This window comes from Mobula birostris, chromosome 15, assembly GCF_030028105.1.
Source record: "Mobula birostris isolate sMobBir1 chromosome 15, sMobBir1.hap1, whole genome shotgun sequence".
Lineage (NCBI taxonomy): Eukaryota > Metazoa > Chordata > Chondrichthyes > Myliobatiformes > Myliobatidae > Mobula > Mobula birostris.
The window spans coordinates 46,248,986-46,269,013 of NC_092384.1; the positions used below are offsets into that span (position 1 = coordinate 46,248,986).

Here is a 20,028-nt window from a genome sequence, read left to right on the forward strand (position 1 = left end):
AATTGTTTTTAAAAAATGCCTTTAGCCAGAGGGTGGTGAATTTGTGGAATTTGTTACCACAGGCAGCTGTGGAGGACAGGTCGTTGGGTGTATTTAAGGCGGAGATTGATAGGTTCTTGATTGGACATGGCATCAAAGGTTATGGGGAGAAGGCCAAGAAATGGGGTCGAAGAGGAGAAAAAAAAAGGATCAGCCATGATTGAATAGTGGAGCAGACGCGATGGGCCAGATGGCCTAATTCTGCTCCTATGTCTTATGGTCTTATGGAAAGTATTCATTCTTAGTTAATGGGTATTTTTTCAGATAGTTTGTTTTGTGCATTACTTTATCTCTGAGGAAGGTATAAAATCATGCAGGTTGTCAATGCTTTCCATGCCATTTATAATTTTCTTCAGCTGTTTGAGCTAGGTTGATTGATTTTTAGTAGTACTAGTATGCGGAAGAAGATGTGTTTTTTTTCATCCAAAGGGTAATGGAGCCTAGAACTCAGTTCCTGAACAAAAGCCATCAAGGCAATTTTTAAATGTAGCTGATGTATCAGTCAAAGGCTTGTAGGCCATATGAGTAGGGAGGAGAACTGGGAAATGTAATCAACCAAAACAGCTTTTTGAATAGCATAAGCATGATGTGCAAAGTAGTCTTCTTTCCAATGCTGCAATTTTCTATTAGAGATTATTTTTCAAAAATAAATTTTAATAAAATGTTACCAGTTACTTACCTATTGTTGCCAGGACTCCACAAGCTGCCCAGATAATCAAACAAGGGCCCACCGCTCCAGTATTCTCTAAGACAGATGTAGGTGATATAAAAATTCCTGAGCCAATCATAGTCCCCACAATGAGACTGATACCACTAATCAAGCCAACCTTTACATGAACAAAGTAAAGAGAAAAATTTTTAAATAGGAAATATGGAAGAAAAAAAAAGGCATTTAGCTTACTTTGTCAATAGCTCATACATTGAGGTTACTCTGATTAAATAGGAAATATTTTAAATGGTCATTGTGCATTGCACGATTAATATGTATACTGAATGATTACCAAAAAATTAATATTTTTGCCATTGCAATTAAAAGACCAATAATCATCTATAAAGATTAAAATGTTATATACTACTGATTTTAATTTCAAGTCTTTTTATTATTTTGCCGTTTATGATGTATATCTAGATTAAATTGTATTTTTTCAGTTCATGAATGCCTGGGGTACCTTACAAACCCATTCACAATTTAGCAATAATCTGGAATTTTTTAAAATTATTCTCTCTCAACTGAGGTCAAATCATTTATCAAAAATGAAAAGAAACAGGGTTTGTGGCAGGATTGTTGTCAGCTTAGAGGAACGGGGATCTTGGGGTTCACAGCCATAGGTCCTTTAAGGTTTCTGCACAAGATGTTAGGGTGGTTAAGAAGTTATATGGTATGTTGGCCTTCATTAATCAAGAGTTCAACAGCCTCAGGATAAGGTTGTAGCACTACAAAACTCTGGTTAGACTACATTTTGGAGTATTGTATTGAGTTCTTTTCATCTCACTACAGGAAGGATTTGGAAGCTTTGGAGAGCGTGCAGGTTTCTTCCAGCCATTCTACTAGATCCTACTTCTCTAATAGAAGGTATCAGATACATACTACTTTCTAATCAAGTACTTGAAAGGAAGAAAGCCTTCCAGTGGCCTGCTTCTGGCAAACATCATGTGTATTCCTTACTTGTAATAAGATTGATAAATGGGCTAGCAATGGATGATTTGTATAAAGTGATGTGTAGCAATGGGTTGTGTGTGTTATCTATTTGCAATTTGAGCTCTGTGTGCTTCAGCAGACCACACCCACATATGCCACTCACTTCTCTTCTGAATACACATATAAGCTGACCTTGGACATACCACTAAAGATCACTGGTTGTTATAACCTTTGGAAGAAAAGCAACCTAGCTCAATTTGTTGACATCTACATATCACGGATCCAGAATGATTTTATGCGTGCACTTAGGTGTACTTCTACTTTATTTGGATGATAGGTTATCGCTCAAACACCAATTTAGAAACTTAATTCAGATAAGGCCAATGTGCAGACCATATTAGGAACAGGAGTATTAGGAGTGTAATGGTACGGAATTGGAAAAAACTGCTAGGGATCTTGAAAAGGAGGTAAATAAAATCTGTAAGAGCTTAAAATGTGCCAAGCATAAGTTATATTAATTAGTGAACTTTGGAAGAATAGATTATTTTTTATAGATATACATTATACCATTAATGATAATGGTTTAAAAATAACTAATAAAATTGAATGGAATCTAAGATCCTATAGCAGATTTTTTACTTAATATCAATGTGGAGTGACAATAAAGGAAGTGTTGAGCTACACTGGAAAATTAATTTTAAAATATTAAAATGTACTGGACAGTTCTCATTTTGGGCTTATCTTTATTTTTGGTTTCCAAGGCAACATAGGTATTGCCATTCAAGTCAAGATGGCCTGCAGAAAGTTCTGTAAGACTGATATGGGTGGATTCAAGAATTAACTTTATTAAAGCAATTGAAATAGATCTCATTTGGATGATGAAATTTTGAAACTCATCACAGAAAATTGAGTAAAACTGGTAAAAGTATGAAGATTCAAAATATTTTTCAGAAATAGTGTTATCAAAACCCAAGTGGTCTTCTGGACTTACTTGAGTAAGAGGAAAAGAAAACTTTAGATGGTGTAACATTTTCCTGCATTGATAGTTAGCCAATTTAAAAATTATACCTTCCTTATCTATGCTGAAAACATGAGTTGGAAATTGATCGATATATAGAAAGTAACAATTTTGAATAAGGTGGCAACATCATTTTGATCATATTTAAAATTTTTCAAAGAATCAACATTACCATAATATTATCGCTTGAATAAAATAAGCTGATTAGCTAAGAAGAATTAATTATGCATCAGTTGCACAAGGTTCTAAATAAAATCAGAGCACTTCCATGAATATGTTTGGAAAGTATACTTGCCTCTTTCTGTAAAGCTACATTTGTTGGTTTATTCTGTTTGAATTCCAACTCTGTTTCAATGGTTTCTAGGCTCCTATTGTTCCCTGAGTCAATCTTCCTTTTTGTCACATTCGTCTCATCCATTGTCAGCTCCAAACAATTGCTTGAGTACCTGTTGGTTACAAGTCAGCCAGTTATTAAGAGACAACCAACATATAAGTATTATAGTCATTGCTTTTGAAAGCACTGAAGTGGGTTTGTATTACATAATAATGATTTATTGATGAAAATCAATTGGTACAATTACATCTTAGGAATAGATTGAGGTGACAGATAAATGTGTGGCTGAAGAATTGGGGCAGGGGGCAGGGATTCAAATTTCTGGATAATTGGGACCTCTTCTGGGTCCAAAAGGGATGGGTTGCATTTGAATCTGAGGGGGACCGATATACTTGCGGGCAGGTTTACTTGAGCTGTTGAGAGTGGTTTAAACTAATATGGCAGGGGGATGGGAACCAGTATGATAGAGCCGAGGATGAGCCAGCAGGTTTACAAGTAGATGATGGATGTATCATGAATGTAAGAAAGGAGAACCCAAAGATTGGGTACAAATACAGACAGAACAAAGAATTAATTTTTAGATTTTTTTAGATTAGATTATGAGGACACTCAGTCCTCGTTTATTGTCATTTAGAAATGCATGCATTAAGAAATGATACAATCTTTGTCCAGAGTGATATCACAAAAAAACAGGAGAAACCAAAGACTAACACTGACAAGACCACATAAGTAAAACATATAGTTATAGCAGTGCAAAGCAATACCATAATTTGATAAGAGCAGACCATGGGCACGGTAAAAAAAAAGTCTCAAAGAAGCAAAATTCAAAAGGGTGAAGAATGCAGGACCGAAGTGCTACTGTATATTTAAATGCACGTAGCATTTGGAATAAGATGGACAAACTCGTGGCACAATTAGAGATTAGTGGGTATGACATTGTGGGCATCACTGAGTCCTGGCTGAAAGAAGGCCATAGGTGGGAGTTTAACATCAAAGGATATACTTTGTATCGAAAGGACAAGCAGGAAGGCATAGGTGGTGGTGTGGGTTCATTGGTAAGAGATGGAATTACATCTTTAGAAAGAGGTGACATAGGGTCAGAGAATGCTAAATCTTTGTGGGTGGAGTTAAGTAACTGCAAGGGTAAAAAAAAACATTGTAGGAATCATAAATAGGCCTCCAAATAGTAACCACGGTGTGGGGCTGAGTTTGCAAAGGGAGCTGGAAAAGTCATGTAATAAGAGTAATTTTACAATTATAATGGGGGGCTTCAATATGCAAGGGGATTGGGAAGGGAGGGAATTTGTTCAATATCTACGAGATGGCTTTTTAGAGTAGCTTGTGTTTGAGCCTACTAGGGGAAAGGCTAACTTTGATTGGATATTGTGTAATAGCCCAGATCTTACTGGGGAGCTGAATGTAAAGGAACCTTTAGGAGGCAGTAATCATAATAAGATTGAATTCATACTGCAATTTGAGAGTGAGAAGCATAAATCACATGTATCAGTATTTCAATGGAATAAAGGGAATTACAGAGGCATGAGAGAGGAGCCTGTCCAGGTGGATTGCAGGAGGATACTGACAGGGTTGATGGCAGAACAGAGGTGATTGAAGTTTCTGGGAATAGTTCACAAGGCACAAGATAGATATGCCCGTCCCACAGAAGTTGTTTTCAAGTAGCATGGCTAGGCAACCGTGGCTGACAAAGGAAGTTAAGGACTGCATAAAATCCAAGGAAAAAACATATAAGGAAGGAAAAGTGTGTGGGAAGTTACATGATTGGGAAACTTCTAAAATCCAACAACAGTCAACTAAAAAAGCTACAAGGGAAAAGATGAAATATGAGGGCAAACTAGCCAATAACATAAAGCAGGATTCCAAAAGTTTTTTCAGTTATATAAAGAATAAAAGGGAGATGAGAGTTGATAATGGAGCACTGGAAAATGATGCTGGTGAGATGGTGGTGGGGACAAAGAAATGGCAGATAAGCTTAATGGGTACTTTGCATCAGGCTTCTCCGTGGAAGCCACTGGCAGTGTGCCAGAGGTCCATGAGTCAGGGAGCAGGTGTGAGTGCCATTGCTATCATAAGGGGAAAAGTGCTAGGGAAACTGAAAGGTCTTAAGGTGGATAAGTCACCTGGACCAAATGGACGTCCTAGAGTTCTGAGGGAGGTCGCTGAAGAGATAACAGATGCATTGGTCATGATCTTTCAAGGGTCACTTGAGTCTGGCATAGTCCTGGAGGACTGGAAAATTGCAAATATCACTCCACTCTTTAAGGAAGGAAGGAAGGCAAAAGAAAAGAAATTATAGGCCAGTTAGTCTAACCTCACTGGCTGGAAAAGTGCTGGAGTCTACTACTAAGGATGAGGTTTTGGGGTACTTGGAGACTAATGATAAAATAAGTTAAAGTCAGTACAGTTTCTGTAAAGGGAAATCTTGCCTGACAAATCTGTTAAGAGTTCATTGAGGAAGTAACAAGCAGGGTGGACAAAGGAGACGCAGTGGGTGTCATTTACTTGGATTTTCGGAAGGTGTTTGATAAAGTGCCACACATGAGGCTGCTTAACAAGATAAAATCCTATGGCGTTACAGGAAAGATACTGGCATGGATAGAGGAATGGCTGACAGGCAGGAGGCAGCAGGTGGGAATAAAGGGGGCCTTTTCTGGTTGGCTGCCAGTGACTAGTGGTGTTCCTCATGGGTCAGTATTGGGACAGCTACTCTTCACATTGTTTGTCAATGATTTGGACAGTGGAATTGGTGGCTTTGTGGCAAAGTTTGTGAAAGGTATGAAGGTAGGTGGAGGGGCAGGGAGTGCTGAGGAAGCAACGTGATTGAAGCAGGATTAGACATATTGGAAAAATGGGAAAAAAGTTGCAGGTGGAATACAGTGTTGGGAAACGTATGATAACGTAATTTGCTAAAAGGAACAATAGTACAGACTATTATATAATTGTGGAAAAGGCTGAAACATCAGAGGAACAGTGGAACTTAGGAGTCCTCATGCAAGATTCCCAAAAGGTTAATTTACAGCTCGAGTCTGTGGTAAAGAAGGCAATGTTGGCATTTATTTCAAAGGGAATTGAAATAAACACAAGGAGATAATGTTGAGCCATTATAAAACACTAGTTAGGCTGCACTGGAGTACTGTCAACAGTTTTAGGCCCCATATCTCAGAAAGGATGTGTTGTCATTGGACAGTCCAGAGGAGGATCACGAGGAAGGTTCCAGGAATGAAGGGGTTAACATATGAGGAGCGTTTGGCAGCTTTAGGCCTGTACTCACTGGAATTTAGAAGAATGCGGGGGGATCTCATTGAAATCTACCGAACGTTGAAAGGACTAGATAAGGTGGATGTGGAGAGGATGTTTCCTGTGGAGGGGATATCCAAAACTAGAGGGCACAGCCTCAAAACTGAGCAGCAACCTTTTAGAATGGAGGTAAGGAGGATTTTTTTCAGCCAGAGAGTAGTAAATCTGTGCAATGCTCTGCCACGGACTGCGGTGGAGGCCAGTTCCGTGGGTATATTTAAGGCAGAAGTTGATCGTTTCCTGATCTGTCAGGGCATCAAAGCTTATGGCGAGAAGGCAGCTGTATGGGGTTGAGTGGGATCCGGGGTCATCCGTGATGGAATGGCAGAGCAGACTCAATGGACTGAATGGCCTAATTCTGCTCCTATGTCTTATGGCCCTATTTTGGAGTTTATTTCTCATTCTCGGACTATAAAACCAGTGCTTTGGTTTTTGCATTGGAGGAACATAAAACTTCACTAAATCAATCGGTATTTTCTGTAAACCTGAACCTTCTACTCCGCGTGCTCAGTTGGGGTTCTTCAAAGACTGTAGCTGCTAATAAAAGTGGCAAAAAGACAATAGAAGATCAGAAATAGAACAGTGCAGCACAGCTACAGGCCTGTCAACTCACAATATCTATGCCAAACATTATACAAAATTCAGCTAGCATCTTCTACCAGACCATGATCCATATCCTTCCATTCCCTGCATATTCATGTCCCTATCTAAAAGCCTCAAACTTCATCATCATATCGCTTTCACCTCCATCCCTGGCAGAGTGCTCCTGGCACCTACCACTTCCTGTGCACAAAACTTGTCTGTCTCACCTTGAACCTTTGACATTTCCACTTTAATATAAAGATTCCGATTGCCTACCTGATCTGTGCCTTTTATAAGTTTATAAACTTATATGAGGTCTTCACTCAGCCTCAAAAGTGGAAATTTACCAAGATTCTAAAGACTGAATCTTTTCCCCCAATTTACATTGGCAGTGAATTCACATTTCAGTAAACTACACTCCACACCAGAATTATTTGCTTTAATAGTGACACATGGGTTAAGCAGAAGAAAGGGGAGATATGATGGAAGGGATGAATATTTTATTTTAACAACAGACTTGGGAGTGGGCAAGTAACAAAAATTAAGTACTAGAATACCATATCATGATAAATAACCAGATAGTTTACTTCATCAATGTGAAGTATGCACTGTCTAGAACAACAGGGAGAACTTCTCAGGCACTTTTTTAAAAGTAGTGCTGTGGGATTTTGTGCATTCAACTGACAGAGTCTAATACATCTTCTAATGGACTTTACCTTCAGCCTTAAAGCCTCAGAAATAAATATAAACCCATAACTTTCGACCACGAAGTCTCTGAATTGGGAATTGTACCTTTAAAATAAACAGGACCAAATTCAAAATTTTGTTTGTAGATATACCACAGTTACCCTAATTTGAGCACTGTTATTTGAAACAACAGGATCACAAATGTCATTATCATTAGCAAAGACTCATGGTTGAGTATGATTCTCCTCCTCATGGTCGATCTTGAGATGACTGAAGAGGCCAATCTGTGATCCACAAGTCCTATTGGAGTTTTGGCAGGTGTAGGTCGTTGAAGTGGTGGATGCAGCTGGTTGGGCCTTTCCCATTCTCTCCTTACACTGAAGCCGCTTAGTCTCAGCGGCACGGTGGACGTATTCTTCGAGCTGTGCAGTCCCCCCACAGACAGTCCTTCTACAGCTTTTCCCATCCTGTGCTAATTTCTCCCATCCATTCAGGTTGATGCAGCACTTCCTCAGGTGGGTCATGATATTGTCCCTGAACTGCTTTTTCTGCCCTCTAGGAGTGCGCTTTGCATCCTTGAGCTGGCTGAACAGAAGTTATTTAGGGAGATGGGAATCAGGCATACAGATGATGTGGCCAACCTGATGCGATTGGTGTTGAGTTACGATTGTGGCTATGGAGTTAACGTTCGCTTCCTCCAGGATGCTGGAGTTAGTACGCCTGATCTTCCAGCTATCTCTCAGAATCTTTCAGAGGCATCTTTGATGGTAAGTTTCTGGGGATCTTATGTGCCTGCTGTTTGCTGTCCATGACTAGGCTCCACATAGCAAGGAGGGGAGGACTATGGCTTTATAAACCAGAAGCTTAGTGTTCATCTTGATATCCTGAAATTCAAAAACCCTCCTTCTCAGCCTGGCAAAAGCTCCACTCACACAGCCTCTTCTGTGATTTATTTCAAGGTCAATGTTGGTTCTTGAAGAAGGAAGGCTGCCAAGATGGTGGGAAATGACCAGTGCTCTCCAGAGGGTTGTTACTAACTTGATGATTGGAGGCTTAGGAACTTGATCTGGATCAGGTTGGTGCAGGACCTGGGCTTTCTTGATGTTTAGGTCAAGTCTCAGGAGTTTGTCTGCTCTGGCAAAAGCATCCACTGCAGATCCTCCTCGGAGTGAGCTACCATAGCATTGTCATTTGCATATTGAAGCTCCATGACGCCTTCCTTGTTGTCTTGAACTTGTTATGGTTAAAGAGCCTCTATTCTTTCCTATAGAGAATCTGGACCCCTTGTGGGAGGTCTTGGCCTGTGAAATGAGGTATGGTTACAATGAAAATGGCAAACAGAGTTGGGGCAATGATGCACCCATTTGACCCCGGTCTCAACCTTAAAAGGTGCCGTTTCAGAGCAGCTGTTGCTGATGACTGTTGCACTCATATCATTGTGTTCCTGGGCTTTCTCCTGCAATTGACATGCTGTAAAAATCATGTCAGATGTCTCTCTGGCTGGACAGAAGCCACACTAACACTCAGGCAGGAGATCTTCTGCCAGAGGTGAAAGCTGGTCATAAAATTCGATTGAGTACCTTTCCTGTTGTAGAGAAGAGGGAGATGCCTCTATAGTTTCCAAGTTAGCTTTGTCACCCTTTTTGAAGAGTGTGACAATGAGTTCAGCTGGAATCTTTTGTTGGTCCCAGATCTTGACAAGCAGGTCACAAATATGATTTAAAAGTTTTGTGCCACATTCCTTGAGGATTTCTGCTGGAATTCCCTCAGGCCCGGTGGCCTTGTTGTTCCTCAATTTCTTGCAAGCCTTCACTGCTACTTGGAACAACAGGATCACAAATGTACAACATGATCCAAACAAGGAAATATTGCAATTTTGGAAACTGAAAGATTGGCAAAACAAATAGAAACTAGTAATTGATTTCTTTACATTACCTCTGTTCTTACTTTCCTATTTCCATGAATTTATGAAATATGATCCTCTTGGAGCAGACAGTATTTTAGTTTATTCAGCTCATTTGATATTAAGTGTTTCCAAACCACATTTATCACACACACACACACACACACACACACACACACACAGAAAATGACAACAGACAGAATAGGTAAGGAGATGCGAATTCCAAGATTTTGCCAAATCAATTACTTTGATTAAGGAGCACATTATCTTTTATTTAACTCCACCAGTGGGTTTTGCATGCTTAGCCAGAATTTAATTGCCCTTGAACAGGTGGCAGTGAGCTGCCGCCTTAACCCACTGCAGTCCTTGAGGTGTGGCTATTCCCCAGTGCTGTGAGGAAAGGTAATTCCAGGATTTCAACCCATTGAAATTGAAGGTATGGCAATTGCCGGTCAGGATGGTGTGTGGCTTCAGGTGTTGATATCCTCATGCATGTGCTGCCCTTTTCCTTCAGGTTGGTAGAGATTATAGGTTTGGAAGGTGCTAAGGGAGTCCTGGTGAGTTGCTGCAGTGTATTCTGCAGATGGCACAAACTGCTGCTACCATGCATTGGTGCTAAAGTGAGTGAGTGGCAGTGGATGGTCTGCCTATCAAGTGAGCTACCATGTCCTGTATGACATCATGCTTCCTGTGTATTGCTCTAGCTCCACCCATCCAGGCAAGTGCAGAGTTTCCCATCACAATCCTAACTTGAGTCTTGCAGATGGTGGACGGGCTTTGGGAGTTCGGCGAGTTACTCACTGTAGAGTTCTCAGCTTCTGATCTGCTCGAGTAACTCGTGTATATGGCTACTCCATTTCAGCTCCTGGCTAGTGGTGACCTGCAGGATATGGATGATGGGCAATTCAGTGATGGTATTGCCAATGAGCGATAAAGGGTGATTGCTGGACTTTCTCTTGTCATTACCTGACAATTGCGTAGCTCAGGTGCTACTTGCCACTTATCAGCCCAGGCCTGGATATCATCCAGCTCTTACTGCATTTAGAAGTGGACTGCTTCATTATGTGAGGAGTTGCAAATGGTGCTGAACATTGAACAGTCATCAGTAAACACCCCTATTTCTGTCCTTCTGACTGAGGGAAGGTTATTGATGAAGTAGCTAAAGATGGTTGAACCAAGGACATTACGTCATGGAACTCCTGCAGAGATGTCTTGTAGCTGAGATGACTGAATTCTAACCATCCTACTTTACGCCAGGCGTGATTCCAATCAGTACGACGTTTCCACTGATTCCCATTGACTCTAGTTTAAACAAGCTTTCAGTGCCATTCTTGATCAAATGTTCCCTTCATGTCATGGGCAGTCACTTTCACTTGACCTCTTCTTACCAGACATCCCACCTCTCCCAGAAGTTCCGGGAGTCTCCCGCATCATAATAGTGGCTCCCTGATGCCCGCAAATTATATACAGTGTCCCGGAAATTGATTTTTTTGAGAGTGAGCGTGAGAGAACGCGCGAGAAGGAGCGAGAGAGCGAGAGCGAGAGCAAGAGCAGGAAAGCAAGTGCGAGAGAGCGAGGGCGAGTGAGAACAACCACGAGAGAGAGAGAGAGAGCGCGCAAGAGTGAGCGAGGGAGCGAGAGCAAGAAAGCAAGCACGAGAGAGCGACCACGAGCAAGAGAGCGCACACACAAGAGAGAGAGAGCAAGAGCAAGAGCGAGAGTGTTCCAAAAAAAGAAAATATGAAACGTATGTCACCCCAGACTACCCTAAAGTGTACCCCTGCCTAATAGGGGTCAAAAATAGTGACAGTGTTGCTCGCTGCACTGTTTGCAACAGTGACTTTTCTATTGCCCATGGTGGGTTAAGACTGTAAAAGATGTGTTGAGGTGAGTTTAACAGGTGTCATTCGTTCATTAGTATAGCTAACATTATTTAAAACTAGCTGGCTGGCTGCTAAGGAGCTACTCTATTGCAGACTTCCCACCTCTCCTGGAAGTCTCCCGCAAATTGATGGTGCTACGTCCCTGAAATGAGTTTTTGCAGGGTGGGATGTCTGCCTTACCTAATCCTTACGTGGTTAACCCAGTATCATCTAATTACAAAATGACCAATAGACCATAAGATATAGGAGCAGAAGTAGGCAATTCGGTCTATCGAGTCTGCTCCGCCATTTCATCATGGCTGATTCAATTCTTCCAGTCATCCCCGCTCCCCTGCCTTCTCCTCATACCCTTTGATGCCCTGGCTAATAAGGACCTATCTATCTCTGCCTTAAATACACCCAATGACCTGGCCTCCACAGCCACTCATGGCAACAAATTCCACAGATTTACCACCCTCTGACTAAAGTAATTTCTCTGCATCTCTGTTCTAAATGGACGTCCTTCAATCCTGAAGTCATGTCCTCTTGTCCTAGAATTCCCTACCATGGGAAATAGCTTTGCCATATCAGGCCTTTTGACATTCAGAATGTTTCTATGAGATCCCCCCTCATCCTCCCGAACTCCAGGGTATACAGCCCAAGAGCTTCCAGACATTCCTCATATGGTAAGCCTTTCATTCCTGGAATCATTCTCATGAATCTTCTCTGAACCCTCTCCAGTGTCAGTGTATCCTTTCTAAAATAAGCAGCCCGAAACTGCACATAATACTCCAAGTGTGGTCTCACAAGTCCCTTATAGAGCTTCAACATCACATCCCTGCTCTTATATTCTATACCTCCAGAAATGAATGCCAACATCACATTCACCTTCTTCACAACCGACTCAACCTGGAGGTTAACCTTTAGGGTATCTTGCACATGGACTCCCAAGTCCCTTTGCACCTCTGCATTTTGAATTCTCTCCCCATCTAAATAATAGTCTGCCCATTTATTTCTTCCACCAAAGTTCATGACCATATGCTTTCCAACATTGTATTTCATTTGTCACTTCTTTGCCCGTTCCCTTAAACTATGTAAGTCTCTCTGCAGGCTCTCTGTTTCCTCAACACTACCTGTTCCTCCACCTATCTTTGTATCATCAGCAAATTTAGCCACAAATCCATTAATGCCGTAGTCCAAATCATTGACAGACATCATAAAAAGCAGCAGTCCCAACACCGACCCCTGTAGAACTCCACTGGTAACCAGCAGCCAGCCAGAATAGTATCCCCTTTATTCCCACTCTCTGTGTTCTGCTGATCAACCAATGCTCCACCCATTAGTAACTTCCCTGTAATTCCATGGGCTCTTATCTTGCTAAGCTGCCTCATATGCAGCACCTTGTCAAAGGCCTTCTGAAAATCTAATGTGAGCGGATCCAGGAATGCCCCTATTAACTGAAGAGAGACAGAGAGAGACATCTATCATTGATGGTTTGTTTGGAAAGGAGAGAAAGACCAAGATTGACGGTTGGACTGCCACGGGAGTTAACTCTGGAGTTTTACTTTGGAGATAAAAACTGAGCAGCTTGAAGGTTGCTATGGTGACCAACAGGACATTATTGATGTTACTTTCAAGGACTTGTTGCCTGCTTGCATTTCTTTGCAAACAAAGGAAGGAGGGACTCTTTGAATGACAGGTGATGCTCAGCCTGGTGAGATAAATAGGAGGTCAGATGATACAGACCTCAGACACATGATCGGGACACTGAATGAGCATTGTTGTGCCCGCAGAGAAAGTGGGTTTTGGAGGATCGATCAGGCGGATCGATCCAAATTGCTATTCCACCGCTGAAGAAGGGTGGGGAGTTGTCTATGCATCCACCACAGAAGACCGGTCCCCCTGGTTAAAGTCACAGTCAGTGACTTGTGAAGGATTTCGGAGGACAACGAGAAGATCGATGGCAACAGCTCACCTGAAGACTCAACTCTCTCTCTCTCTCTCTCTCTCTATCTCTCCCCATCGCTATTCAACTAAATACCATGAACTGAACTGAACTGAACTTTACTCAACATTGTAAGACTGTATCTTTTTACCCCTAGACTTAAAGAAGCTTGGTTTTCATACATATATTTCCACACTGACTGATTTACGTACTCATATATATATTCGTTGCTAACCTGTGTGATTTATTTACATTGATATTTACTGTATTGCGTAGTTATTAATAAATATTAATAATTTATTAATGGTTTCTATTTCTGCTGGTTTCTTTATCCCCGTCACGGGGGTACATGACACCAAGTACACCACTTCTACTGCATCTCCTTTGTCTACCCTGCTTGTAATTTCTTCAAAGAATTGCAGTAGGCTTGTCAGGCAGGATTTTCCTTTCAGGAAACCATGCTGGCTTTGGCCTATCTTGTCATGTGCATCCAGGTACTCCGTAATCTCATCCCTAACAATCAATTCCAACAACTTCCCAACCACTGAAGTCAGGCTAACAGGTCTATAGTTTCCTTTCTGCTGCCTCCCACCCTTCTTAAATAGCGTAGTGACATTTGCAATTTTCCAGTCATCCGGTATAATGCCAGAATCTATCGATTCTTGAAAGATCATTGTTAAGGCCTCTGCAATCTCTCCAGCTACTTCCTTCAGAACCTGAGGGTGCATTCCATCAGGTCCAGGAGACTTATCCACCCTCTGACCATTAAGCTTCCTGAGCACCTTCTCAGTCGTAATTTTAACTGCACAAACTTCACTTCCCTGACACTCTTTAATGTCCAGTATACAGCAGACGTCTTCCACTGTGAAGACTGATGCAAAATACTCATTCAGTTTCTCTGCCATCTCTGCGTCTTTCATTGCAGTATCTCCAGCATCATTTCAGAGATGGCCACAACGTCATACTTGCCAATATGTAGGTGAATTTCAGGATCATCCATTTTATTTCTTATGCTGCGTACATTCAAATACAACACTTTCAGTCCAGTATTTGTTGCTTTCTCTTTTAACTGCACCATGCCTCTATTGCCCTGTAACTCATGCCATTGGCTGTGGTTAAGCTTCATCTCCTGCCTGTTCTTTCTATAATCTCTGTTGCACGCTACATTTGATTTATTTCTGTTTTCCCATTCCTCAACCCTATCACTCCGGTTCCCATCCCCCTGCCAAATTAGTTTAAACCCTCCCTAACAGCCCTATTAAATGTGCCCGCTAGGATACTGGACCCCTTTGGGTTCAGGTGTAACCCATTTATTTTGTACAGGGCATACCTCTCCCAGAAGAGGCCCCAAAGATCCATGAATCTGAAGCCCTGTCCCCTACACCAGTCTCTCAGCCACGCATTAATATGCCTGATCATGCTATTCTTGCGCGTGTTAGCACGTGGCACAGGCAGCAATCCTGAGATTACTACCCTAGAGGTCCTGCTCTTCAGCTTCCTACCTAACTCCCTGAATTCTCTCTTCAGGACCTCCTCCTTTTTTCGACCTATGTCATTAGTACCAACGTTTACCAAGACTTCTGGCTGTTCAACCCCTTCCTTCAGAATACTCTGCACCCGATCCAAGACATCGCATATTCTGGCACCTGGGAGACAACACAGCATGCTGGTATCTCTATCAGGCTGACAGAACCTCCTGTCTGTTCCCCTCACTATGGAATCCCCTATGATTACCACATTCCTCATCTTCTTCTTTCCTTTCTGCACCACAGAATCAGGTTCAGAGCCAGAGACCCAATTGCCATGGCCTTCCTCTGTCAGCTCATCCCCCTCAACCACATCCAAAATGAGATAACGATTACTGAGGAGGATGGCCACAGGGGTGCTCTCTACAATCTGAGCTCTTCCCTTCACTTCCCTGACCGTCACCCACTTATCTAACTCCTGCAGCCTTGGAGTGACTAACTCCCTCTAGCTCCTCTCTATCTCCTGTTCACTCTCCCTGATAAGCTGTAGGCCATCGAGCCGCAGCTCCAGATTCCTAACGCAGTGTCTCAGGAGCTGCATCTCGGTGCACCTGATGCTGATGTGGCCATCTGGGAGACTGGAAGATTCCCAGGATTCCCACATCCGACACCCAGAGCAAAATATTAACCCTACCGAATGCTCTCTATTCCTCAAAAAAATGCTAAGAAAAACCAAAAACGAAGTCCACTAACCACTTACCTCGCCAAAACCTGAATGAGCCAAAGGCTGTTGCTTCTACTCTCGCCACTGGCCTACTCCCAACAATGGCCGCTCCGCTTATCCCTTCTGTATTTTGATTTAGACTTATCTATGGGTTGTTGCTGTTACTAGCTTGTCAGCTGGTAACAGTTCTGGCAAGGACCTGCTTGCTAATTACAGACAAGAGGGTTTGTCTGGAATCTCACCACTCCCACTTGGAGAAAGGTAACTAAGGAACAGAGAAACAATTCTTTCTCTGCCACTTTTCCAAGCCATTCCGGAAGTTCAGTTAACTCAGTAAAACACAGGAAGTAACACATCAGACCCGAGGACTGTAAAAAGATGGTCAGCTTCAAACACGAACTGTTTCTCTTTCCATAGATGCTGCCTTACCTGCTGTGTGTTACCAACATTTTCTGTTTTTATTTCACATTTTTGCCATTTGTAGTTTTTGGAATTTTGGATACAAAAGACAATTTACCACCGCTCCCCTCCCCATCTTTTGCGCAGATTCACCCTAAAACATGAAGTAACTCTTTACAAATAAACTTTCCCAGTGGATCTTGAGCTCCACCATGGATGGCCCCAAGCCTGGTTGTACATGGGGCTAGCAACCCCATCCTGTAAAAACTCAGATCTACAGAAGCATGAACGGAAGCTCCGAAGACCTCATTCCTGAGAGAGGAGGGATCTTCAAAGATGGGCTACACCTGGGGACAACTTGAAAGACTGGCCCAGGACAAAAGATTCCGGTGAGCTGCTGCCCCAGCAGGCGTGACGGGCTAACAACAATGAATATTCATAAACACTGATACTTGCAAATCTTTAGCTCTCCCGTGTCACTTGCTTAACAGTTCTCAGTTGCCAGCCTATCCGTGACTTAAGCCCCTGTGGGGAAAAGATTGCCACACGTTATTCAAAAGCTGTAAACTACCAACTGGGGATTGTTCCATGGAAACAACACACAGTGAATAGACACACATGAGTTTTATTGAGGGTAATAAATCTAAATCTTTCCAATTAGTGGGTGGATGAAATTCCTTAACGAGGTGATAAAGTCAAATATAAAATAAGAGAATGATGATTCACCAGTTGTGAACTAGAATTGCGTAACCACAATCCCATCTCAGGAGGGCCATGAACTCCTCCTAGATATTCTCTTGCCTTCGCCAGTGATCCGCTACTTCCTGATCAAGGTGACTAGTCACAATTAACGCTGCTGTTGCTGAAGATGCCCGAAACGCATCACACCATAAACACAAGAAATTCTGCTGATGCTGGAAATCCAAAGCAATACCCACAGAATGCTGGAGGAACTCAGCAGGTCAAGCGGCAGCTATAGAAGTTAATAAACAGGCGACGTTTCAGGCTGAGACCTTTCCTTTCTTCAGGACTGGAAAGGAAGGAGGAAGACACCCTTCCCCTACATCAGATCAGTCATTCTGCTGATTCGTGGGAGCAGAGATTCAGGTCCAACGGAACAGGAATGACTGATTGTGATTTGCATATTATTACCAGCTATCAAAAAGGTAATGTAAGCTAGAACTCTGATCTTAGCACTCAGGGTACCACATAAAATAGCTTTCCATTTCCGTTTCATTACTTTTACTCTGAAGGAGATGATGTTTGCTTATTCTTAGGTTGTACTGTCTGGAGAACCAAGGTGCAGAGAAAAATGGCTAGTAAAGATACACAGATCTTGCTAGGGGCCCGGCACTTTCTTTACTTACTCCCCAGAGCATTCTTGGATACACTTGGTGGGGGCCCAGAGATGTATACACCTCCCTATGAACAGCAGCTTCTATTTTAGAATCAGAATCAAAATCAGGTTTGTTATCACCAGCATGTGATGTGAAATTTGTTAACTTAGCAGCAGCAGTTCAATGCAATACATAATATAGAAGAGAGAGAGAAAATAATAATAATAAATAAAATAAAACATTATAATAAATAAACAAGTAAATCAATTACGTATATTGAATAGATTATTAAAAAATGTGCAAAAACAGAAATACTGTATATTAAAAAAGTGAGGTAGTGTCCAAAGCTTCAATGTCCATTCAGGAATCCGATGGCAGAGAGGAAGAAGCTGTTCCTGAATCGCTGAGTGTGTGCCTTCAGGCTTCTGTATCTCCTACCTGATGGTAACAGTGAGAAAAGGTCATGCCCTGGGTGCTGGAGGTCTTTAATAATGGACACAGCCTTTCTGAGACACCGCTCCCTAAAGATATCCTGGGTACTTTGTAGGCTAGTGCCCAAGATGGAGCTGATTAGATTTACAACCTTCTGCAGCTTCTTTCGGTCCTGTGCAGTAGCCCCTCCATATCAGACAGTGATGCAGCCTGTCAGAATGCTCTCCACGGTAAAACTATAGAAGTTTTTGAGTGTATTTGTTGACATGCCAAATCGCTTCAAGCTCCTAATATAGTATAGCTGCTGTCTTGCCTCCTTTATGACTACATCAATGTGTTGGGACCAGGTTAGATCTCCAGAGATCTTGACACCCAGGAACTTGAAGCTGCTCACTCTCTCCACTTCTGATCCCTCTATGAGGAGTGGTATGTGTTCCTTCATCTTACCCTTCCTGAAGTCTACAATCAGTCCACAATCAGCTCACGTTGAGTGCCAGGTTGTTGCTGTGGCACTATTCCACTAGTTGGCATATCTCACTCCTGTACAGCCTCTTGTCGCCACCTGAGATTCTACCAACAATGGTTGTATCATCAGCAAATTTGTAGATGGTACTTGAGCTACGCCTAGCCACACAGTCATGTGTATACAGAGAGTAGAGCAGTGGGCTAAGCACACACCCGAGGTGTGCCAGAGTTGGTCGTCAGTGAGGACAATATGTTATCACCAATCCGTATAGACTGTGGTCTTCTGGTTAGGACGTCAAGGATCCAATAACAGAGGAAGGTACAGTGGCCCAGGTTCTGCAATTTCTCAATCAGGATTGTGGGAATGATGTACATGTAATATGTATATGTTTCAGGACATCATTGTTCCCAGAATCAGAATCAGGTTTATTATTACCAACATATGCCATGAAATCTGTTGTTTTGTGGCAAAACTACAGTGGAGGACATAAAATTTAATGTAAGTCACAAAAATAAGATGCAAATGAGGAATGGTGAGATGGTGTCCGTGGACAGTTCGGAAATCTGATGGTGGAGGGGAAGAAGCTGTTCCTAAAACCTTGAGTATGGGTCTGCAGGCTCCTGTACCTCCTCCCCGATGGTAGTAACGAGAAGAGAGCTTGTCCTGAGTGGCAAGGGTCCCTAATGGTGGATGGCACCTTGAGGCACCGCCTTTTGAAGATGTCCTTGATGGTGGGGAGGATTGTGCCTGTGATGGAGCTGGTTGAGTTACAACCATCTTGTGGCCTCTTACGATCCTGATAATTGGAGTCTTCTAACCAGGTGGTGATGTACCAGTCCAAATGCTCTCCATGGTACATTTGCAGAAATTTGCAAGAGTCTAGGTCACATATGAAACCTCCTTAACTCCTAATAAAGTATAGCCACTGCTGGCTTTCTTCATGGTTATATCAATGTGTTGGGCCCAAGAGAGGTCCTCTAAGATGTTGATGCCCATGCTCTCTGCTCACCATTTCCTCTGCTGACCCCCTCAATGATGACTCCTGATATTCATCTCCTGGATGCTGGAATTAATGACTTTGTAGCCAAGTATGTGGATGGTACAAAGATAGAACATCGAACAGTACAGCATTGTGTGGCTCCCTCAGCAAACAATATTGTGCTAAACTTTCTACCTATTCTAAGATCAACCTAACCTCTCCCTTCCAAGTAACTCTCCACTTCTCTATCATCCATGTGCCTATCTAAGAGTCACTAAAATGTCCCAAATGTACCTGCCTCTGCCAATACCCCAGCAGTACATTCCATGCGTCCAACCCTCTGTGTAAAAAAAATCCTATCTCTGACATCCTCTGCAAGAGAAAATCTGCAGATGCCGGAAATCCAAGCAACACATACAAAATGCTGGAGGAACTCAGCAGGCCAAGGTGCACCTATGGGAAAGAATAGTCAACATTTCAGGTCAAGACCCTTCAGTAGGACTGGAGAAAACAAGATGAGGAGTTAGAATAGGAGGGTGGGGGAGTGGAGGGAGAAACACAAGGTGAGGTGTGAAATAAAGAGTTGGGAAGTTGATTAGTGAAAGAGATACAGGGCTGGAGAAGTGGGTATCTAATAGGAGAGGACAGAAGGCAATGGAAGAAAGTTAAATGGGCGACAAGCACCAGAGGGGGGGTGATGGGCAGGCCACAAGATAAGGTGAAAGAGGAAAAGGAGATGGGAAATAGAGAAGGGGTGGGGGGCATTACCAGAAGTTCAGGAAATCAATGTTCATGCCATCAGGTTGAAGGCTACCCAGACAGAATATAAGGTGCTGCTGCTCGAACTTGAGTTTAGCCTCATTGCAACAGTAGAGGAGGTCACGAATGGGCGTGTTTCCTT

General features: G+C 42.4%; 1 protein-coding gene across 1 annotated transcript in view; it reads right to left on the reverse strand.

Moving 5' to 3' along the window:
• slc7a9 (solute carrier family 7 member 9) overlaps positions 1–20,028 on the reverse strand; it is an 83,142-nt gene that overhangs the window by 55,565 nt on the left and 7,549 nt on the right. Inside the window, exons 2-3 of the mRNA XM_072279709.1 lie at positions 2,992–3,142; positions 719–866 (exon numbers count right to left, since the gene is read on the reverse strand). Of these exons, the coding sequence (XP_072135810.1) occupies positions 719–866; positions 2,992–3,114 (271 nt within the window). The 5' untranslated portion in view covers positions 3,115–3,142. The remainder of the gene's footprint in view (positions 1–718; positions 867–2,991; positions 3,143–20,028) is intronic.